This window comes from Lepisosteus oculatus, chromosome 2 (assembly GCF_040954835.1).
Source record: "Lepisosteus oculatus isolate fLepOcu1 chromosome 2, fLepOcu1.hap2, whole genome shotgun sequence".
Lineage (NCBI taxonomy): Eukaryota > Metazoa > Chordata > Actinopteri > Semionotiformes > Lepisosteidae > Lepisosteus > Lepisosteus oculatus.
The window spans coordinates 70447420-70471549 of record NC_090697.1 but is presented as its reverse complement, the minus strand read 5'-3'; the positions used below and the strand labels follow the sequence as shown (position 1 = coordinate 70471549).

The following is a 24130-nucleotide window of genomic DNA, read 5'->3' as shown; positions in this document are numbered from 1 at the left end:
ACAAATTCAGATTAGAACCGAGGGACTCAGTGAAAACACAGCCCAATTCAAAGGTTTGCGGTAGTACATTTGAGCTGATCTCTGTGCTAAGACCTTTGAATTGTGCTACTCACCTGTGTTGATGGCAGTAGGAGCGGTAGGTTTTTCATTGGTGTAGATGAAAGTTTTAGGCATTGGTACCGTGTATATAATAGTGTATTAAAATAATCATCCAAGGAATATGACTTAAGGGCAACAATTATTTTTTTCAGAACGGATTTTGATCGTGTTGAGCACCACATTCTTCGTGTATTAAACTGACCTTTAACTCTGCGGTTTCTTGTAATTCCGTACAATTAACGACACAGAGACTGGGGTAAAAAAGTATTCTCCTGGTTAAGAGAAAGAAGAAATTTCCAGCTAGATAAAACCGTGTGAAATCTCAAATGGAGGAAGAGAAAAGCATGAGAGCGAGCTCTCAAACATTATTTTACTGAACACTGTTGTGTTGATTTTCTGCTCTGTTCTGCCTCAGCGGAGCCGACCCCTCCTCCGTTCGAAGACGCGTGGTACGACATGTACGACTACGGAGATCGTAAGTTTCTGACAGTTCAGTCTACACATTGCCAGTAAGAAGCTCAAACAAGCTGTTGTTTGTGTCAGCTAATGTCCACACAAGAGCTTCTTAGTTTTACCCTCCCAAGAGGTTAATACTTGGATGCTCACAAAAATATCAAAGTCCATCTATTATAAAAATTCATGGCAAAATCTTTGCAAGAACGGCAAGTGAAAAGCACTCTTTTTTTTCCATGGAAGGTGCCTCCCCAGTCCGATCTGATTTTTTTTTTCACACATGCTTGAACACCTTCACATTTTCACACAACACTAATTTCTTTATTATTTAAAAAAAAGATTTGGGCACTTAAACATCAGATAAGTCGTGCTTTTGGAAATCATTGTTCAAAACTTTGCCTCACTTCTTGAGCTGCAAGGATGATGGTTGTAATATAGACTAACCGGTTGAGAAAATGACCAACAGCAGTTTTCTGCATTACTCTAACCCTGGGATTCGTATGTCTTTAGCAATCAAGAAGGTAGAGGAGAAAAAAGAAGACTCAAAAAAAGAGAAAGAAGAGAAAAGTGAGTAAATGTATTTATTCAAAGATACAATTTGCTCAATGTAGCCTGGGGCTACATTGTATCCATCTCATTCCTTTGTAATATAAAGCAGTGTCACCTGTTAGCATCTTTCTGCCTACTGTCCAGAGGTACTGTATTCTTACACACCACCTGGGTGTATATAGTACTGTATAATACTCAATGGCTCTGTAACATTGTTCAGTAACATCTCTGATCCCTGATCTCTGAGACTCTTCACACAATGAGTAACGGTAACCACATCAGAGGACACTTATGTACAATCAGTTAGTTCACATGCTGGTCCATGCGTTATTTTGAACTAAGTACAGGAAATATTTCAAATTTTTAAAAAGGCAGTATTTTGGGAAGGAATGTCGTGGGGTTGTGAATTGGAGCGTGCTGCCTTTTTTTCTACTTTATCCAGGCTGTGGAAGAGAGAGGGGAAGACAGGGAGAGAGGGAGAGAAGGGCAAAGGGAGACAGTTAATAAAAACAGCAGCTGCTGCCACATGTTGACTTCTTTGAGGACGGGGGTGAAAGGGAAGGAAGTTTTCGATTTCTCTCGACAGGCAAGGGCGGAAAGAAAGATGTCTAACGGATGACAGTGTAATGGTACAGGGTGATCATAGTTGAGTTTTACCAGATCTCAGGCAGCGGACAGTGCTGGAGGACAATCCTGTGTTAGATCAGTAACATTGAAGGATAGTAAAATGCGTGGGTCAGGCTAAAAACCCTCCCATCTTGCTATATCTCTGCACATGGCCTGGACAGAAATGAAAGGAGCACAACAATGGCGCTCTGGTATTTTGCGAACGAAATAAAACGTGGCCCCATGTTTCAGAAAACAAGCCGAAGCGAAGCTGTGCTGTTACTTAACATTTCAGGAATGCTCATGCTGTGCGGCATTTTACAAAGTTTGAATTTCTTCTCCTTCCCAGTTCTCATCTTCAGCGTAATTCTGTCCTCAAGAGTACTCATGTGGCTTCTCAGTCTGTGTTACATTTTCTGATTAAATTGCTGCTTATGAGCATCACATTCCTTGGCTCTGAAAGAACAAAACCAAATCAAAGGGATGCTGTTCTGCATTACGCTCACAGTATTACAAAACTGAGCTCTCCAGAAGCTTTTTCCCTTTCCTGAGATTACTGTCAAGGCAGTTGGTTTCAATATTACCCTACATTGTCAAATTCCCAACTTGGTATTGGCTTTTCTCCAGTGGGGCAGACAGCTCCGAAAAAAATGGCCTTCGTGCTGAAGGACTTCAACTGTCCATGTCGACAAAATAATGTTCGGATTGTCAGATTTACGCCCTCTCCACTTTTACAGAGCGTATCTATTTATAAACACAAACCTAGTTGCCGAAACCGCTGTTGACTGATGCCTGCTGCAAGGACTTCCCTTGCACATCATTTTTAAACTCCATACATAGTAAGACCAAACTTTTTTTTCACACCAAAACATATTGTACAGTACTTTCTAAGATCTTATCAAATCTGAGCCACTGAAGGATGAGCGCAGGGCTGCAGCCCAAGCCTGTATCAACAAGATCCAATAAACAGTATTATAGGTTTGAACAGGTCAGAGCTGAGGGGGTCAAACTTGAATTTTCACATGCAATACATGCAGGAATATAGTACATACTGTACAGTATGTGCCAGTTTAATGAATACTTCAGAGCTCCTGAGAGCTATGAGACCAGTACAGAATGGGAAATATGCCATACTGCGACAGCTACTGCATTTTATTCTGCTACATTGGCACTGTCATGGCTTGTTTGGAAAGGAGTCTAATCACAGGCGAGTGACATCCTGTTGTCCTCATCTTCCATTACAGACAAAGAGGAGACAAAGTGGGAGGAAGAGTGGGAGACGAAACCAAAAGAGAGAATCTACACTGAACCAAAGAGTAAGAGCTTTATGACTGTCCCTTTAGCCCTCAGGGCTGATATAAAGACTGTGAAATACAGAGGGAGCTTGTATATCAACCACTGTGTGTCCACTGTTTCTTTACTGCTCTTTGTGCTGAGTTTGTTCTTTTTAGGTGTGAGATACTGTCTGACCTATTCCCAGTCTGCTGTCTGTATGTGTGGATGAGGTGAGGTTTGGAATTGGAAATAATGTTTTATTATCCAAAAAATAGATTACAGATGGACATTCTTGAGTCAGCTTTGTGCAGTGAGTCAGACAGCTGGCTCATGCTGATATTACAATACAGCTGTTTTTCCAGGAAAAGAAAACGCACGACAATCCCTTTGAGGATTCTGCAGATATACAATTTGCAGTATTTGGAGTTCAGATGAAAAACACGGACAAGGTGACCTCAGCACCAGATCAGATAAAATGCGTAATGGTGCACAAATATCAGGATATTCTTGTAGTGATTGTCATATTCTGATCTTGTGGAGGTAAAATTATCACACCTTCAAGAAATGCTATAGGACATATGCTGTGAAAATATTAGATTCCCATAAATTTATTGTTTACGTGCTGCAGGTTCTTGTGCAATTTGCACCGTTGAAGCAAAAGCACAATGTGTCTCTCAATTATTAACTCTGTGTACATTCTCCCTCTATAGATAAATCACCAGGCACCTGGGGTTAACTTACATAAAAGCTTGCAGCTCACAAAACCTGTTCAGTGGGACTTCTGTTTGTACTTCTCCTGTGGCACAGAGCTGTGCCCTCATAAGGAGAGAAGCAACAGGTCTTTTATGCTGGAGGGACACTGGGAATTCGGTGAGGGAGGCTAACTGAAACTAACTAAAAGATGTATTTTTTGGAGTCAGTATTCACAGTTTTGTGAGTGACTTGAAACCAGTTGCGAAGAGTTAAAGACAACAGATGTTACAAGCACAGGCTTGACATTTCCTCTTCAGCCACCTCACATAAGAAACCACTGGACTGCCTGTTGAAAAACAACTGTGCTTTCCAATAACCAACACAGATCACAATTCCTGTTCCTGCAGCCAAGGTCCCAGAAGTCAGATTTTTAGGAAACAAGAGTTTGAATCCGATGGCAAAACAAAAAGAAATGGCGCTGAGAAAATAGCCTTTTGTTGGTTCAGATGGATATCTGTTTCCCACACGTTTACGAACAGGGAAACTGGAAGGGTGCTGGCAATCCCATCATAGCTGCAGGATGTAATGTCAGTCTTCAGCATTCTTCAATTAGCCAGCATCTTAGAGCAAAAACAAAAGCACGATCAATCATTGTAAATTTCAGGATCATGCTCACTTTATGTCCTGTAAAACATGATCTGGGCTGAGCTTCGCTGAATTGAATGGCAGAGAGCTCTAATGTCAACAGTGATTCTGTGCTCTTGGCGTTGACTGTGTTGTTTCTGGCAGTGCCTCCAGCCTGTTCAATGTAACTGTCTGGCACTCATTTCCAAACGGCAAACATGACTTGTTGATTACTAGATCAGAAGAGGAGTGTGGTCTATAAAATCCCAGCATACATCTAACATGTTCTCATAAGCCCTTAGCAATTTCAGAGCTCTCTGGAGATAGACCGCTACAGTGCTTTCCAAGGCAGTGCATGATAAATCATGATATCATGAAATCATGATCCCAAACACTAGTGGACTCCAAATCAGTTGTCCATTGGTCCAGGGATATGATGACATTGTTAACCTTTCTAAAAATCTATCACCTTCATTTAATGATCTACTCTTGTGCCTTAAAAAGATTTTTTAAGCTTGAATTAGTTTTCAAAGCACCAAACTTAATTGATGCTGTTTTGTACAATTTTGCTTACTTGCAGTTTTTGTCAAACTGTTTGTTAAAGATCCTGCAGATTATTTTATCCGCTTAGTTGCCATACCAATGCTAGCTTTATGCACAACACTGCTTCATTTGCAGCGCTGGTGTAATTTTACATTTGCATTTCTGATCAAAACTACTTTATTGTTTGAATATTAAGATACAATAATAATGGATCTAACTCACACACATTGGCGCTCTAACCAAGACATCTCAGTATTGCCCTTTAATAAACTGCTCTTGCTACACTGGAAAACCAGGTATACAGTAATTCATCTACAACATCTGCGGACTGTGCCAACCAAGAGGGAATATCTAGTGTTTCCAGAGAGGAATTACAGGCTCATGTCTGGTCAGGAATTAGGAGTGAGACTTACTTGAACAAGACCACGGTCATGAAAGCAGGCACAAGAGTCATGATTACTGCTAGGGACTGAGTGTCACAAAGGCTGGGGTTACAGGAAGGATTGGGGAGACCTCAGCTTGGTCACCCTGCCGAGTCACTGGGCTCGAGACGCTCCCCTGATCAACAAGCAAAAGAGGAAACCACAGCACCAGAACCTCTGCTGTACTTCTATAGACAGGAAACCGAGAGAGACGGTCCCTAGAGAATATAAAACATAAATCTCTTGCCACTCACCATCCATGGCTTGGCTCTGCTCCCAGTGTTTAAGGAAGGCAACACGTGCTTTGGAACAAAGTAGTATCCAAGTGAACAGACAGAGAGCAGCTAGGAACAGAATTTACGCTTTTCTGAAGAAAACATTCAAAATTGAAAATTTAGGTATTAATATAGAAGTTAGGGGTGTTGCTGTTCAGGAGCTAAATTGCTGGTTTTGCAAATATTATGTTCAAATACTCAAAGAATAAAAGCCAAAAAATGATGAACGATTTAATTATTAAAACAATGACAATATTAAGATATTAGTTGATTCAAAACCCAATATTCTCTTGGTCAATCGCTCTCAGACAATCCTAGTATAAAATAACATACTGTACTAGTGATTTTACATCATAGGAAGGAACATCCTGACCATAGAGTTGTGATTCATGTACAGTAAGTAGCTACAGATATGGCTACACATTGAACAGTTCTATTTTCTGTGCACTATCTACAACCACCTGGAGATGATGTAACATGGGTCCCAACATGTCTCAACTGCTTTTACTCCTAGAATGCCCCCCACTAGGCATGGAGTCCCACCGCATTGATGACGACCAGCTGCTAGCCTCTTCCAGTTTAGACCACAGCCTGGGCCCCCAGCGAGGACGGCTCAACATGCAGGTATGAAGCAGCACCTAAATCCTGTGGTTTAACACTGGGAGTTCGTAACGATAGACCGAACAGGAGGAGGTCAGTGCAAGCTCATAGCAATAGACTGAACACAGGGAGCTCAGCACAGGCTCGTAGCAATAGGCTGAATACCGGAAGCTCAGAGCAGGCTTTTAACGAACAGAGGGAGCTCAGCTCAGTCTTGTAGCAATAGAGCAAACACAGGGAACGCAGCAAAGGCTTGTAGAGACAGACTGAACACCAGGGGTTCAGCGCAGGAGCTCAGTGCAGGCTCATAGCGATAAACTGAACGCAGGAGTTCAGTGCAGTCTTGTAGGGATAGACCAAACACTGGGAGTTCAGAGGAGGCTTGTATTGATAGCCCACTGGCTGATATGGTACAGATGTTTTAACCAAACAAATACCATAAATCATGAAGATTTAGCATGACGGATACAGTTCAACATAGCTAGTGGTGCATGCAATGATGTTATGTTTGTTGCAGCAAAACTACAGTAATTAAGATGAACAAAATGAATTTCAGTGGAAAGGGAGTTCCAACTCTAAGGCCAACTACTTGTACCATCAATTTACTGGTTTTATGTGAAACTTCCACATCCTTGCAGAAGTGGACATCTGAATTCCTATATGTACACTACCATCCTGTAATGGTTGTTTATAAAAAGAGAACCTTTGTACCAGTCTTACCAGGATGTAGCAGATTAAAGAGACCTATGTCTGCTGAAGCTAAGCTTCCAGACCAGTTAAAATGATAGAATCTGTGTTGCTTTTATTGAATCAAAGAACTATGTTTTAGAAGCCTGTAGCAGAAACCAGAAAATTAGGATTGTGCGGAGAGCACAGATTATTCACTTATGTTCAGTTCACTGGACAACAAGTATTTATTTTTAAAGACACGTTTCTTAACCAATGGAAATGAGTAAATTTTGTTGGCTTTTTCGGTCCAACTAAAAACAGGAGGGACTAAGTTTAAAATGTAATCAAACGTGAAAAAGTCTTTCCCTTTTGCGGTGGAAGATAATGCTGTTTAGAATGGGCCTCTGTGGTCCAGATGGGGGAAACCATCAATACTCACTGCTCTGTGTCTCTTGGTTTCTTGTCTGACAAATGATTTCATGGCAAATGAAGTCATCCTCACAGGGTGGGGAGGATGAGACCGAAGTGTACGGGGGAGCATGGTGTGCTGAGAGCGAGGAGACACAGCACTGGTTCGAGCTGGATGCCCGCAGGGAGACAGAGTTCACAGGAGTTATCACCCAGGGCAGGGACTCCCAGATACAGTAAGGAACCTCCCATTACATCACACTGGCCAGCTGAAAGCTAGCAGTATTTAGAACAAACCAAACGCAAGCCACAGGACATCACACAAACCAACAGCAGATATCAAAGTCCCAAGTTTATGATGGACAAAACGTTTTCATTTTGCAAAACCTGTTGACTTTAACATTCGATTTATTCCACTCTTAAACTTGGGTTCATAATCTTTTGGCTTTTTAATGCATCAGTCAACTGTAATAAGGGTTGATACTGCAGGTGCATTGATTCTGGCTTCTCAATAGAGAAAAAAGAACTCCCAGTCTCAGCGCATACTGTAACTTGAGTCAGTGCCATTTCCCAAGATGACAGTTCATAGACAAGATTTGTAAATGAATTGCTAGTATTGGATCTCCCCTAGTCCTCTCTTCCTGTTATAAAGCACTGAACATCAAAAGCAGTCACTGTTGTATTAGCTATGGATATTTTACAATTTCATTTTTTTTTGGCCTCTGTGCATCAGCTGTATGTTTTCCATTCATCTCCCACCAGCAACGATTTTGTGACTTCATATTACGTGGCCTTCAGCAATGACAGCCGAGAATGGACAGTTCTCCATGATGGCTACTCCGAGTGGGTGAGTGGAGCCGAACCCCCGCCCCATTGCAGATCAACCACAGGCAGGACCCACACTGAAGAAGCCAGGAGATTTCACTCTCAGATGCATGTTTTGATGCAAAATGCAAGATGCAAGGGAAAACAAAAGAAGGAATGTGCATCCATGACACGCTGAGATAGGAATAATATTCATATGCTGTATAAAGGTGGAGAGCGTCAAGAGACAATAGCTTGTTGTTTCTCTCCCCTTCGTGCCTGAACAGATGTTCTTTGGCAATGTGGACAAAGACACGCCAGTGATGTCGCAGTTTGTCGAGCCAGTGGTCGCACGTTACATCCGGGTTCTGCCCCAGAGCTGGAACGGGAGTCTGTGCATGAGGCTGGAGTTCATGGGCTGCCCTGTGTCCAGTAAGTGACAAAGACACAGCCAAGAGATACGTTTTCTTTTACTATTACTTTTGTTTCTGATTTTGCAAAGGCACGCTCAGAGTTTGTCACTATTCTTTGTGGTAGATAGGATTGGCACCGGAGGCGTCATACAATATCTCAACCACCAGCACGACTTTTCAAGAAAAAGCTAAAACCAAGCACTAAAAAAAACTTTTATTTTTTGTACCTGACACCCAGAGTTATTTTTTCTTTTAATTTTATTGTTATTGGATATGCATAGAAATGTTTTGTTTTACTAAAAGAAAAGCAGGATGATCATAATTTTAGTTTACCAGGTGAGAAAAACTTTCCCCATTATTCTGTTCTTATGTCAAGACATATCATGAGCTATGATTATCTGAACATTCTGTTCTCAGAAAAAAAAAATGTATTAAGTGACTAAAAAAATCAGTCAGTAACATACTTGATAAACTGTATTTTTGTTGGAAGTTAAAAACAGAAGGGGAATAATAAATTCCTTTTCAAAAATGAAAATCTGCAGTAACTTCTTGTCCTCTATCTGTTTTTCTCTAGGCTTTATAGGACAGGAAACAATCCTTGATCTTTAGTCTCGGTTTCAATCATTTCTAAAGATGCTCCTTTAACAAAAGTTCTCTTTCTTTCCTCAGGGCCCAGCATATACAGCCAGAATGAAGTCACATCAACAGATGACCTGGACTTCAGGCATCACAACTACAAGGAGATGAGACAGGTAATTTTCTCATCAACGCTAAAACACCAGCCTAGCATGTTCTGTGCCTCTAGTATATGATGGTGAAGAAATGGCGGAGACTCAGACTGCACAGGACAACCCTTCCTTTACAGCACCATGTTCTGAACACAGTTCCTCCTCCTCTCTTGAAACCCAGATGATGAAAGTGATCAACGAGGAGTGTCCCTCCATTACCAGGATCTACAATATTGGCAAGAGCTCCCAGGGGCTGAAGATCTATGCCATGGAGATCTCAGACAACCCTGGGGAACATGAGACAGGTGAGGACATCGTTCAGCTCAAACCACCAGATCTCCCTTCGCTGTCAACCTGTACTGAGAGACAACTGAGTAATTCCAACACCGGCAGCCTATATCCGTACCTCTGGGTCTGGTTAGCAAATTCTCCCTATTCATCCCATTCATATTTGGTGTTCAAAATATTAGCTCTTGAGTTTTTGAGTAGGGCTGGTTTTGACATGGGATGCGAGGTTTAAGAAATGTATCACAACACTGTATACTTTACAAAACAGTAGTCACTTAAATGAAACACTGACAAAAAGAAAACTTTACCTCCCCTTACTATTAGAAGGGTAGAGGTTATATCTCTTCCTAGCCTTGTGATGAGAAATGCCAGGCGAAGCACAGACTTCAGAGCACTCTGGAGTCCAAATAACCCTGCTGTGGACCTGTTCTGTACTGTATGTACAGAGGAAGGTGCCTTGAGTGGGACCAGCCCTTAGAATCAGGCCATCTTCTACAGTTTTCTTCTCATGATTTGCAATTTCCTTGTCAGGGGAACCGGAATTCCGCTACACTGCCGGTCTCCATGGTAACGAGGCCCTAGGCCGGGAGCTGCTGCTGCTGTTGATGCAGTTCATGTGCAAGGAGTACAACGATGGCAATCCCAGAGTGCGCCGCCTAGTGGAGGGAATCCGCATTCATTTGGTGCCCTCGCTCAACCCAGATGCCTATGAACTCGCCTTTGAGATGGTTTGTGGCCTATCAGTTTGCTCGTACTGTCACTTATTCTGTGTACCTCTCTTTCCGAAATGATCTGTTTTACAATCTGGTTGCGTCTTCAAAAACTAGACATTAGTGCACAAACTCAAAATAGAACACTTCATTCTTTATTTCAACAGAAATACTGCAGTATTGTAACTATTTTGAAAATGTCACAGTGCATAGCAGAAAAGTGTAGTAGCATTGTTGTAACTCATGAAAAAGGGTAATGTGAAGACTCTGACATTAAATTTACAATTTTTCTCACATAATGACAATTTCATTATTTGAAATTTTATTATAATGAAAATCTACAGATGGAGAGGACATTACTTTCCAATTTCTCCTTAGGTATTAAGTTGAGGTAGCACAAGAAGTGAAAGACAAGTGGAACTGAAAATTCAAATGACTCAGAGTTTGAAAAATAATGCCAGACAAAATAAGAGTGGGCAGGCAAATGCAGCGGTTCTCAAAAGTCCAGCCGTCAATACATAAATTGTCTCTTTGTCTCTAAATCATCAGCTGAGTCAATGCTTGATTTTCTTACATCTCCTTCTCCCCAGGGCTCTGAGATGGGCAACTGGGGACTGGGGCACTGGACAGAAGAAGGGTATGACATCTTTCAGAATTTCCCTGACCTCAACAGCGTCTTGTGGGGTGCAGAGGACAGAGGGTGGGTCCCCCGCATAGTGCCAAATCACCATATCCCTATCCCAGAGAACTTCCTATCGGAGAACGCTTCGGTGAGTCTGAGGAACGGTCAAACATGGTCAACGGCCAGTTCAAGCGCCTAAAGGTGACAACTCCTGCAAGATTTCGGTTAAAGTAACAGTTATACAGCTTTCTCAGTGTAAATTTACTTACAACGAAGGTGGTGAACAAATAGGCACTGCATCATTTTCCGCAAAGTGCACCTTCTTTCTTACTTGTAACAGTCAACCATTCCACAGAGTACTGGTAATGGAGAAAAAAGTCTAAAAAAGTCCGAATGTTTTCTCTCTCATGCTCATCCAGTCAGGATTTAATCATTTCTTACGGCTTGCCTTCATGCCTGCAGCTTCAGTATCACATGGGGAGAAGGAGGGTTTGAAGCCCCGCTCCTCCAGACCCAGTCATTACTGGACACGCTGCAAGCTTCACGGGCCATTCCAGGACGGGCAGCACAGATCTAACTGGCATTGCTTCGAGCTTGCAGAAACCACTGCTGGACTGGGGGCAGAGAACACTGTCCAGCTAATGCCCGTCTTCAACCATCTGTGTGCCACCATTTGGGGAATTGTGATCACTGTTACGCATTGTAACTTCACTTTCCTACATTACTAGAACAGCGAAGGAAAGGAGCAGATCCATCCTCTGTGCCTAGATATATGTAATTCTGTGAAACTGAAAGCCTTCTTACTTAACACCAATTGCTGACAAGCTTTTAGAGCTTTAATGCAATTCAGCCAACTCCTAAGCAACAAGCATACCACATACTGGATATAAAAAGTGTACTACTGTATATAATTGAACTACATCATCCACTGAGCAATGGTGGGCCTACTGTTCCTTTAGCTTAGAGGGATCCTCTATATTTGTGTGTCAGGTTGCCGTGGAGACGAGAGCCATTATTTCCTGGATGGAGCGGAATCCGTTCGTCTTGGGGGCCAACATCCAGGCAGGGGAGAAGTTTGTGACCTACCCTTTCGACATGCAGCGCCCGGCTGGGAACAACGGGCGCCGGCGGGGGCGCGAGGAAGAGTACGATGAGGAGGCGTGGGCCCAGAGTCAACAGCACTACGACAGCGAGCTCCGCGAGACTCCGGACGACTCCGTGTTCCGCTGGCTAGCCGTCTCCTACGCCTCCACTCATCTCACCATGACTGAAACCTACCGGGGGGGCTGCCACACCGATGATGTCACCGCTGGCTTGGGCATCACCAACCGGGCCAGCTGGAAGCCAGTTGTGGGCAGTGAGTGCACACCGCATGTGACTGGAAAAACACTGCAGTGAGAAAATCCCACACAAATCTGTACACAGACATTCAAGAGGGGTCTGCAGCTGCTCCTGCTGAGGCACAGTTCTTCTGGGGTTATGCTTAGTTTTAAATACTGATTAAACAGAGGCCTGAAACATGTCATTTCATACAAAAAAGTAAAGAGCCCAATTTCCATCCCCAGCACAATGAGAACGTAATCCTGAAGTCAGTGCAGTTCTTCCAGACTAAAGATACAGATATGTTTTTGAGATTTTTGTACTTAATTTTTTAAAATGCAAAGTTTTCAGTAGTGTACCCAGAATAACGTTTTTGGGGCTATGTCCGACTCTTTCCAGTTCTAAATCTACACTGTCTCCATGTTCTGAACATGCATTAGGAGGACTAGCTTAGTTTCTGTTAAAATTCTGGTAGATTGCAATATAAGGTAGCCCTCTTGTGGCCTTACGGTATATTGGTTTCTTGCAGAGCCAATCAGCTTGTGCAATGAGGAATCTCAATCTTAATTGAGGCATTACAGTAAAAAAAAGAGGGAGACTAATATCCATTGAAAGCATCAACCTATCACGTAACTCACAATTTTAGTACTTCAGCATTCTGTCTGTTCTTGTTAGTCAGCTGTTAATGCCAGCTTTTCCACTGTCACTTAGGCATGAATGACTTCAGCTACCTGCACACCAACTGCTTTGAGCTCTCCATCTTTGTGGGCTGTGACAAGTTCCCTCATGAGAGCGAGCTTCCACAGGAGTGGGAGAGTAACCGAGAGGCCCTGCTGGTCTTCATGGAGCAGGTAACTGGGGCCACCAAGCCAGATAACTGTGCTGTTACCATCAGAATTCTTAATTTCACCTCTTTATGATGTCCTTACCAAACCTTGCATCGATATCATTGTTGCTCAGCTGGATCTGGTAAGGCTGGCTTCCAGTGTTCCTGTTGAAATACAGGTAATTGTGCTGAGAGATAATTAACTGTGTCTTCATCCCGCCTGGACAACAGAGCAAGTGAAAGCTCACAGCCAAAGCGATCCTCCAATTATATGGCAATAAACCAGTCTTCCAGCTGCAAAATCTTGCCAATTTAGATGCCAGATTTGAAGAAAAATAAAAATCAAGTTTGCCCACCTTTGTGCACTGATTTTACCACAAGATGACAGATGGGAAGAAGAGGCTGCCTTCTTATGGTTGTTTCACTGGTGAGCTGCTTGTGCCCAGGGCCATGATACCGAGCTCTACCAATCCGATTCACAGACTTGCCCTAACACAGGCGCGATTCTGATCTATACAGGTGCATCGTGGGATCAAGGGAGTGGTGAAAGATCGTGAAGGCAATCCCATCGCCAATGCTACCGTGTCTGTGGACGGGATCAACCACGACGTTAAGACAGGTGAGGATTTAAGGCTTTCGGGAGGCGGGTATTCTTGACAGTTGTTTGCAATCCTGTGTCGTACAGGATAAATCCTAATTGGAGTCATAACACATTAGCCTGTGTTCCAGTACATGTAATTCCAAAGCAAGCGGCTACTTTAAAGAGCCCTCAGCACAATAAGAGTATAGCGTGACCAGAGTGATGACAGAATAGTGTAATATACAGTATTACAATATTGCAATGGCCAGAAACGTTAGCATGAGGTCATAAGATGCTGAGGAATCTCATCAGTGATTAATCTCACTCGTTTAGCCGCCAACGGGGACTACTGGCGCCTGCTGAACCCCGGAGAGTATCGAGTGACGGTGCGTGCGGAGGGCTACTCCCCAGGATCCAGGTTATGCGTGGTGGGCTATGAGGTCGGGGCGACGCAGTGCAGTTTCACCCTGGTCAAGTCCAACTGGGACCGCATCCGCCAGATCATGGCCCTGAACGGGAACAGGCCCATCAGACTCATCCACAAGAACGGGAGCAGACCCGAGTCTGCGAACGGCAACGGGAAGAGGTACGGAAAGGGGAACAAGAACGGCAGACGGCGCCCGCTTTCTCGCCTATCCCGTCAGCAACTCCTCCGATTGTTGAGGCTCAAGAGGATCCGGGAGCAAAGGCTCAGAGCCAACGCCACGAGCACAGCGCCCCCTACCACTGAAATGCCCCTCACTACCACCCAGCCTCTCCCGAGCTCCACTGAGCCCACCACTCCAGAAGACATCCCCGTGGAGGGCACGCCATATGATTCTTGGTTCATCGTGGAAAGCCCAACCACACCAGCCGGAGCAGGTTCGTGGGACACGCCGGAGCCCACGGAGAACTACGAGTTCGAGTTCAAAATCGACGACGAGTACGAAAGCTAAGCGCCGCCTTTTTTTTCGTGTGCGGGCAACAGCGCAGTGGCGAAAGTCGGGAAATTCTGTAACTTCGTTAAAATCTATCTTATTTCCAGTTTTAAGATCTTCTTAGTTGGAGAAAAGCAACGCTTCACCCTGCCTCCACACACGCATGTGCACTCTTTCACTATGTTAATTACCGGCGCTTGCAGGACCTTTTCCAACTTTTTAGCGTGGCCAGTAGTGACAACTTGGTTTGAACAAATATTAACTGGGTGGGGAAGGCTTTGCGTCTCCGTTATTCGAACGCTGAGGAATGTAAGAAGAGTGGATTCTTAAGGCAGGTAAAGACTTATGTGTGAATGTATGAAATACCAATTGGTTATTTTAATTATCAGTTGGATCTGATTGTGGGAGACCTACTTTATGAGGGCAGGAACGTACAGTATGAGCATTTGAGAAAAATGTTTTGGAAAGCCTGTAAGGCTTCTGCACTCCACAACTGATGCACGCAGAATGGAATTAGCAAAATTTCCCCAAAGTTAAAGTAAATTTTTCTTAATAAAAGCACAAGAGTTAAGGTTGTGTTGGACTGATGAGTTCATTTCATTCTTTTTTGTCATTTTAAAAATGCAAGCACAAATTCTGAAAACGGGGACAAATTTCTTATTAAAAGCATTACTGGTAGGAACATAATAGGTAAGGTTCCCCAATAAATAAATAAATCTTATAAATTAATGCACTGTGTATTTCTGGTTACTTATGAATCACATAAACCAAGCATATATAGTACCAGATAATACACTTTTTTGCTTGATTCATAAGTCTTACCCTAAAACTAGAATCGTGTTCCTCCATTTATTATTTAGAAAGGATCCTTGTTTTCTAGTACCAATGATCCAACCTTTAGTACTTAAAATCAAGGTCAAAGTTTGAAAAAGTACTCTGCAAGTACAATGATCTAAATATTTACTTGAAATGTTTTGCATTTATTTTAATACATCTGAACAATCAATCATCTATCCAAGGCCAACTATCTTGAATGCAGGGTACAATCTGGGAGCAAATGACTCCCCTTCCCCAGGATGCTAATTCTTACTGACTGTTGTACTGTAAGTCTGATCATTTCTTTTTAACTGTATTAGCATGCATGTACACTGAAACACTAACACTCAATGACACTTCCACTTTCAAAGCCCATAACCATACATATGATAATGATCCCAAACATTGTCTATACGTTTATTAAAATAAAGAGTAGATTCATTTGTATCATACATTTAATCTGTTTCTTAGCAAGACCATTATCTTTGGACATTAAAAGGAACATAACTGTATCTGTCCTCATTTAACAAATATGAAATCCTTCTTCAACAAACAACTGACACTGCTATTATGGGGTTTAAACAAAACAATGTACGACAAGGTGTCTTTTAAATGCCACCTGCAAGTGGCACTTCCTCACTTGTGATCTTACATTATTGCAGGTTCGTGTTTTTTTAACCTGAGCAAGTTCTATAATATGCATTATTTCTAATAAGTTCACATCAGAGAAAAAAACACCTGACAATCCAATGCAGCAAATAGGTTGACGGAAACAGACACACTTAACTGAGTTATGGTCTCCAGCTTATTCAATTCCATAGATGTTGGAGGCAGACGCAAACTGTAAAAATAGCTAGTGTCAGATGAATGAATTCTGTGTTAATATCCAATTCAGATAAACCACAGTGAACAAGGGGTTACTTCACAAAGAAACATAGCAGGGATTCTGGTACATCATCTGGCTGTAGAGTTACTTCCACACAGCAGGAGGAATCCAAGGTTTCTGATGTCACGATGGCCTCACTCATTCTGAACACAATCACTAGATACTTGTGAGGAAACAGTCTGTGCTTGTTAGCTTTCTTTTGCCACTCTCAGTGGCTGATGTTCATTTCACTCTCCTCCTCATCCTCGGCTGAGAAAGCCGAGAAGCTGATTGGCTGACACTCCAGATTGCGTAGGTTGACCAGGCAAGCGGTTTGTGTTGTGCTGAATTCTGGGACAGCGACCAGGAGGACTTCTTGACCATCCGCTCCTAGATAAGAAAGGTGAAAAGGCAGTTAGAGTGAACAGTAGCTATTTTAAGAATTGGCATCTGCCTTTGGAATTTAATAATCTGAAAACCACTGTACAGCAGCTTACTCAATTAAGCGTGTCTGGTTCCATCAATAAAATGCACACATAACAGTCCAAAATCCAGGTGGGTACAATCTGTACAATAATAAAGAGATACTGCATAAAACCCCTCAGCCACACACTCCCTCCCTCCAGGGCCACGACTGGGAATCCGGTAGGCAGCAAAAGCTGTCTCAGGTTTTTAATAGCCAAGATATAATGACCACCTGGCAGAAGGTACTCGGAAGACTCTTCTCACCTGTGATGCGTTTCGACTGGAAGGAGGGAGCATTGCCACAGAAGTAGACGTGTGGACATTCCTCCAGAATGAAGGGATCGTTCTGGTAGAAGGGGTAGCAGCCTTTGGAAAAAACAGAACAAGTCAGCAACAGTCAGCTAAAGCCTTTGTCACATTAGAGGACTCGACACGACTTCTAGCCGGAGAGCACGTCAAACTTAACGACCGCAGTTGCTGAATCTCGCTGCCTTTGCTGTCCTAGAGGGCGTCAAATTATCCGACTAGGAATCGCAGGGGGTGACTAATTACACGATTCCCTCACAGCATTTCAGCACAGTTCCAAATCTCGGAAAAGTACCGTGAGGTTGCCTAATTTCGGCAGCCAATCAACGTGGAGCACACTGGAATAGGAGGAGGAGCACCGCATGAAATAAACAAACACTAAACATCAAACAGACGCCTGTGCTGGCTCAAAGTTCAAAGAGCCTCTCCTCCGTTCGCACAGTCCAAAACACTCGCTTTCCTGCTTTCCTTGCAGCTGCATCGTATGCATTGTACTTCCGGCTCAGCTCTCATTGGCTGTTGACTGTCGCAGACACAAGAGCCCACCCCAGAGACTTGCGACTCGCTACGAGAGAATCAAACCTGTTCGATTTTATCCTAGCGAGTCGCAGAGAGTCGTAGGGGCTGTTAAGAGGGCTATGACTGAGTCCCACTGCACATTTGACGGTAACGGGCATGGGCTGCGACTCTTTACAACTCGCTGCGATTTTCTTATGATTATGTAAATGAAGGCTACGGCTGAAAATCCTAGGAAAAGTTGTGTAGTGTGACGCCGGCATAACAGACGAGATTAGCTGACTTTACAAAGTTTAAAGCTTCAAGCAAACGATTCACTTCCGGTCACGGTCGTGGATTGGTATTTACGCTGCAAAATGCCAGAATGTCTCCCTGGAGCTGCTCAACAATTTATCTGTCCCCCTCAGGCAAAAAAAAAAAGCACAAATCTCTCCATGTCTTTCTCTTACAAAAAGTTCCTTTACCACGAGCCTACTCTTGCAACATCCTAACAAAATATCCACCAAAAGTATCTACTTTGGTTCCTACACACATTGTTTCTCAGTTCTCAACCCAAGACATATCTCCCAGCTATGAGGCTACACTGCTGCCCCTTGCACTCAAAAGGACTTCTCTAGTCGACAGACCCCTTACACAAATTTGCCTTTCTACCTGTTCTCACGCTCTCTCTGTACAGAGGCTCCTTTTCACTTTTCTGCTGGAAGCAGAGCAGCGTTCCACCTGCCCAAACCCCTGTGACCAGCTGCTTACCCAGTGTGTCAGGTGCAGTGGGCGCAAGGTGGGAGAGTCTCAGTGTGGTCTCCAGGATGTCCAGGTGTTTGTCCATACTGCTATATTTGAAGATGTCATTTACATTCTGCCCGGAGGTCCCCAAAAATCTACAACACATAATCAGCAACAACACCCATCACCAGTCCAGTTCTCATAATAAAACACAAAAGAAACCCAAGATGGGAAACGTTAATTAGTAGTATTCATGCATTGTATCCCTCACAATAAACCCCCCAATACATCACATTCTTAATAAAGCCAGCGTGGCTTTGAAATATGAGTCAGGGAGGAAGATAAGAACACTCAAATCTACAAGCAGGCCCGGGCCAGAAAAAAGGCCATTTCTTAGACATTTATTTCTTAGCATTTATTATGAAGACGGCTACGCCACAGTGAAGTACACAGGAAAAAAGGAACACAGACACTTTTGTGGCCTTGGAAAGGAGACAAAAATGTCTGTAGCCATCCAACCTCCCCCCCCTGCTCACCGGACCCCGTTGATTTCGGCCTGGAAGGGGTTGCTGACAAGATGCAGGGTAGGGTAGGCCCGGGACAGGGGGAACATGCAGCGGTGCAGAGGCTGCTGGGGTAGAGTGTAGTTGGTTGGGTCGTACTCTCCTGGCATCAGGTCCACAGGCACAGAGGCCTAGGGAAAACAGAAAGGGCAGTCTTCCATTTCAGGAGCAAGCGAAGGAGGAGAATTCAACTTGACAACGTGGAATAAAAGCAAGACTCTCGCGTTTTATCACTGCACACTGCTTCCACCTCAGGTTGTGAATTCCTGCCAGGTCTTGCCGGCAAAAAACACTGCAATATTATGCAGCTTTCCAAAAAGAACAACTAGGTTATTTTTACATATTTACGAGCTCTTCATTTAGCACATCACAGACACAAGCAGTAAAAAACAAAGGCAGAGCAAGAAAGCAAGCAAGCCCTGCTATCGAAGAGGAAAACGCCCATCCGCTGAAGGCATCCTCACTCACCACCAGCTGCACGAGCACTTCATCCAGCATGCGGATCGCCTCCACGCTGCCTGCCTGTGTCTTCTTGGTTAGGTACTTAGCCTGTAGAAAGGGAAGATGGTTCAGCTAGAGCTGAATCAGTCTTGGGTAAGGTAGTGGCTGCTTAAGGTACTCACTGTATCCCTACAAAGAGCAGGGGGGAAATAAAATATACAGTGCAAAAACGGAACTTCTCTATTTTATGACTTGCAAAAGCGATGCACACCATGCACCGGTTCAAATATCCATACTCCTACATCAAGTTTTATTCAACCGTCTCATGCTGACGATTCTCAACTCCATGTCATCACCGGCAGATCTGTGTCCGCGCCATTCTGTGCTTTGTAGCTTTATTAGCTGTGAAACTGTAGTGCAACAGAGCCCTGCGTGAGTGGCCTGTACGCCGCACGTGCACAACCCTTCCCCGACTCTCTTGTGCTCTAACGCCGCACTAGCAGAGCGGCGCTGGGAGCCTCTCTCGCCTTGTTGATGGAGTCCTTGCCCTGGGTGCTCTGGCTCAGCAGGTTGCCAGCGAGCAGGACGCGGGAGATGCGGGCCGCGCCGCTCTGCTCGCCCTCGTCGCCCAGCTGTCCGGTCACCATGTCGATGAGCAGCTGCAGCCCCAGGAGGCTGTCTGCACTGCCGCCCCCCAGCCCCAGCCCGGAGGCCAGAAGAACGTACCTGCAGGAGGAAGAAAAGGAACATGAAGTTACACAAAAACATTGGACATAGAAACCCTGATATATAAAAAGTTGTATATAAAGTAGTTTACATGTGCATTTTAAAGCAGGAGGGGATATTACAATACAGTATTGAATTACTGCACAATAGCCGGCTCAGGATGAAGTCACTTGGTTTACTTGTGTCCCTTTGGAGGATGTGAAAGGCTGATTGATACAGGGCTTTGGATCAATCAGTCAATATCAACATCAATATCAAATTAAAATTTGATATTTTAAGAAATCGTACTTTTAAATACAAATACACAAGAAGAGGTGACAAAATGGATCAAAATCTATTCATTTTACATGAAAAGAATATCACTGCTTTGGTATAACATCAAGGAAGCCATTCTTCCCAGTGCTTTAAAAAACACCAGGAATCACGGATAGATGATAGTCTGAGCTTACTGGTCAGCATCTAAATCTTTCCTGGGGGGTTGGCAAGGGAGGTCAGCCGTGCAGTAGCTTTCCACCGTGAATTTTCCATCGTTCTTCTCTGCACCAAACACAGCAACCACGCTGCCTACAGCACCAGGACAAATCAGAACAGCCAAGAGCCTTTAGAGCATTCTCCATCAACAAACCGAACCATCAATCAGGACAAACTCACTAGAAACCCACTCTCGTTGTGAATAACACTACAGATATTGCCACAGCACATGTATAGTTAAAGACACTAAAAATGCATGCTAAAAAGGGTAATTCAATGACTACCAGAGAACTGGCCAAAATACACTGTGAAGAACAGGGTTACTGGTTTACCCAGTTCATAACTGTATTCAATCCCCAAGCCATGACTATACAATAGAATATGAAATTATTAAGTCTTAATATGAGAATGCTAAGAACCCGAAAAACGAATGTGTTTTTTAATGGACACCATGTAAAATAAATGTATATATATTGTAATGTGAACTGGATGAACTGTTTTTTTTTATAGTGAAAGTGGCTGTACACACATAGACAATACATGAACATGTAGATACTGTTTATGAGACTGAAAGATTTAACATTTTAAACAAGTTACTGAAACATTCCCTCCTGAAGCACCATCCTGTCCAATTGTAGAGTGTACCCAGCAGGACAGAGTGCACACAAAAAGTCCTGCTCACCTGTAACAAGCTTCTGTGTGTCAATGTTGCCTTCCAGTTTTATTCTCTGCAGTTCATCCTCCAGAATGAGCTCATCTGACTGGCATATGTACTTGGCCCGAGGAGGCTGGGGTAGGAGATTGTGCTAAAACAATCACAGACAAAACAATGAAAATTAATGACTGAATCCCTAGTGATGTTGGGATTCCAGGCTTGATGCAATAATGCATAATATAAAAATACATTATATTAGGCCTAAACATTATTTAGAAAAGAGTTACTGTTGTAAAGGGATTCAGAGATTCCAATGCTCTGTATAAGGTTGCTGGTTCACATCCTGTGGCTGGCAGAGGAATCCTACTCCGTTGTGCCCTTGAGCAAGGCCCTTAACCCCAACTGCTCCAGGGGTGCTGTATAAATGGCTGACCCTGCGCTCCGACCCCAGGCTTCTCTCCCTGTCTGTGTGTCTCATGGAGAGCAAGTTGGGGTATGTGAAAAGACAAATTCCTAAAACAAGAAACTGTATATGGCCAATAACATGATCTTATCTCTATCTTATCTTATAGGTGGATCGGAAAAGGACACTTAGTTTGGATTAATGTTTTTTGCTGTTATTCTAATGAGAACCAATTAATGCACTAATTTTATTTTTATTGCTATACTATAGCTTGTGCTTTGTGTTTCCTTTCTGTATGCTAACGCTGAGATCACTCATCACGGCCTGTAAAATAAGACAGTGGGAATAAAAACTCCTCCACTTGCCTCCTCGCTGATCTCTCGCAGGATGGATGGCTGGAGCTCCATGTGCTTAAAGATGGTTCCCACAATGCAACACTGCTCCCCCATTTGGATTTCACACAGCTTCCTGATAGGCACACCTGCACCTACAAGGAATTTCCATGGTTTCATTCATATTTGCAGAAAAACAGTTTAAAAAATAACTAAATCTCAGTTCAAGAAAGATCATGGATCTTGTCATTCAATCTATGGCCAATCAAAATGTACTCTTCCTGTTGATCACAAAAATATGCTTTGGATAGGAAGCACGTTGTTTGATTTTCATATGCCCAGTATTACTGATACTTTCAGCACATTATACCAAAGCCCATACTATACACAGGGCAAAACAAATAGAGAACATGACAAATAGTACTGTGAAATGCAACTAAGGGCACTCTACGAGGCGAACAGCACTTTTAATCCATGGGACCAATGCACAGGACAAACTGGACAATCTTCTATATCAGAAGTGATACCTTTGATCATAAGTCACCCCCCCACCCAGCACTAAACAATTAAAGAGTGTTCTTAAAATGCCTGAAAAATGATTTGAAGGGCAAAAATCGCTCCTCAACTTTCAGGATAACCAGAACACATAAAAAAGAGTGCCCACCCCACTTCTGCTGGGCTCGCTTAACGAGGACGGGGCTCATCTGCACGAGGCGGGTGGCGTAGATGTGGGCGTACTGGCGGTTGAAGCTGCGCTCCCCCAGTTTGAAGCGCTCGGAACAGCTGACGTACGACGGGCGCACTCTTTCAAACACCGGCCCCTCGGAGGCAGGGGGGCCCAGCAGGGTTCCCTCCTTCGGGACCGTCAGATCAGAGAACATCCCTGGCGGCAGACGAGAGGGAGGAGAAACGAAAGGAGTTGAGACTTTCCTGCAAAAGAAAACAGAAATACTGCTGATGAGCCCCAGCGATTTCCTGGGTCTCACCCTGCTTTTAAACCTACCTGGACAGGCTTATCAGGAGCTCCAGACCCCAAATTTACACGATCTTCCTTAGTTTTCTAATAGGACCCAGAGGACATGGAAACCCATAAAATCATAACTTATTGAACCGTTTCCATTTTTAAAGTAGGGCGTGCACTGCAACAAGAGCTACAGTAGTTTGGGAGAAAGGATTAACAACACATAACTTTTTGATAGGATTTTAAAAACGATCTGCCTTTATTTATCGCGAAGACATCCTGTGCAGCTCTAGCAAACGAACAATTCACTGAGTTAGATGATTAATATGTGGCATGTCATCGGAAACTGGTAGGCATGTCTTTATACAGCGCAAACCAGCGTTCCAAAATCAAAATACCCAATTAGCAGTTTAAACTGTTTTATAGTTCATACTGAACAGTTTTAGCTGATTTTAAAAATATATATTTTATCTGATTACCATTGAATTTAACAACATAGTTATAAACATAGCGCCAGATAGTGTAAACAAAACCTTATGTATATTACGACTCATTTAATAACTGTATCAATAGCGAGTATATGAATATATGAACAAATACTTCACAGACGCGGCTAGAGCATAACACCAACCAACAAAATCAGATTACAAATCATGCGCCGTGACAGTTTTTAATTCTCTCCTCCAAATATTTATAAACGCCTTCCCTCTGTTGTGCTTTAATAACAACAAGCATTTATTCCCATCATTTGCTCTTACCTTTATAATTTTATTACACAGTATCTCGAAGTAGACACGGTGTTAAATGCTCCTTTTTCTTTTAATTCAATTTATCACGTCTACCGACTCAAGGGACAACATTTGCGAACTCCCGCGCCAGCAAGCTCTCGAACTATGCCCTCTCACCTTTCACCTCAATGTCACGGTAACATGCGACGCCATATTGAGAAGGTCGGCGTGTAATACAGAACTAAGGCTGTTTTTTTTATAACTGTGTGTGCACCACAATCCCGCGTTTATATTTATGTAAATAGTAGGAATGACAGATTATGTGAGAGGCTATCATAAAATGTTATTTGTAGGGACTGCTGAGCTCAAATTAGAAGTAATGAACATGGTTCAGCATTTGGGATGGTGGGCATAACTGCACTAAATTTTATTGCCTATGTACATGTATGAATTGTTATTCTTGTCGTTCTCTCTGGACGTCCACAGTACAACACACAACACAACATAATGTAGTCTGCAAAGGAACAAGTAATAGGTTTTGTTCCATGCTGAAAAGAGAAGAGAGAAAACACAACTGTTTCCCCTGTGAAGCCTTCTTCAAGTGTGAAAAAGACAGGGCAGGCAGCAATGCACATGTAAACTACTTTATATACAACTTTTTATATATCAGGGTTTCTATGTCCAATGTTTATGTGTAACTTCATGTTCCTTTTCTTCCTCCTGCAGGTACGTTCT

General features: G+C 43.1%; 2 protein-coding genes across 3 annotated transcripts in view; one reads left to right on the top strand and one right to left on the bottom strand.

Moving 5' to 3' along the window:
* aebp1a (AE binding protein 1a) overlaps positions 1 to 15000 on the top strand; it is a 29335-nt gene extending 14335 nt beyond the window's left edge. Inside the window, exons 6-20 of the mRNA XM_015340200.2 lie at positions 515 to 574; positions 1063 to 1119; positions 2952 to 3023; positions 6054 to 6163; positions 7301 to 7452; positions 7979 to 8063; positions 8308 to 8452; positions 9103 to 9185; positions 9343 to 9466; positions 9981 to 10177; positions 10750 to 10929; positions 11772 to 12138; positions 12813 to 12952; positions 13447 to 13546; positions 13841 to 15000. Coding sequence (XP_015195686.2) covers positions 515 to 574; positions 1063 to 1119; positions 2952 to 3023; positions 6054 to 6163; positions 7301 to 7452; positions 7979 to 8063; positions 8308 to 8452; positions 9103 to 9185; positions 9343 to 9466; positions 9981 to 10177; positions 10750 to 10929; positions 11772 to 12138; positions 12813 to 12952; positions 13447 to 13546; positions 13841 to 14442 — 2474 coding nt within the window. The 3' untranslated portion in view covers positions 14443 to 15000. The remainder of the gene's footprint in view (positions 1 to 514; positions 575 to 1062; positions 1120 to 2951; positions 3024 to 6053; positions 6164 to 7300; positions 7453 to 7978; positions 8064 to 8307; positions 8453 to 9102; positions 9186 to 9342; positions 9467 to 9980; positions 10178 to 10749; positions 10930 to 11771; positions 12139 to 12812; positions 12953 to 13446; positions 13547 to 13840) is intronic.
* A 367-nt stretch (positions 15001 to 15367) lies between these two features.
* pold2 (polymerase (DNA directed), delta 2, regulatory subunit) lies at positions 15368 to 23545 on the bottom strand. Of its 2 annotated transcripts, none has more exons than XM_015340211.2 (11): positions 23426 to 23545; positions 22371 to 22636; positions 21740 to 21861; positions 20999 to 21122; positions 20295 to 20409; positions 19647 to 19845; positions 19147 to 19227; positions 18652 to 18809; positions 18143 to 18270; positions 16835 to 16936; positions 15368 to 16495 (listed from the first exon to the last, which is right to left on the bottom strand). In XM_015340211.2, the coding sequence occupies exons 2-11, from the start codon at positions 22585 to 22587 to the stop codon at positions 16335 to 16337; spliced, it is 1407 nt and encodes a 468-aa protein (XP_015195697.1). In that variant the 5' UTR covers positions 22588 to 22636; positions 23426 to 23545; the 3' UTR covers positions 15368 to 16334. The 2 variants fall into 2 exon arrangements, with proteins under 2 accessions (XP_015195697.1, XP_006625387.1); XM_006625324.3 differs by having other exon boundaries at positions 22371 to 22589.
* Positions 23546 to 24130: the final 585 nt, after the last annotated feature.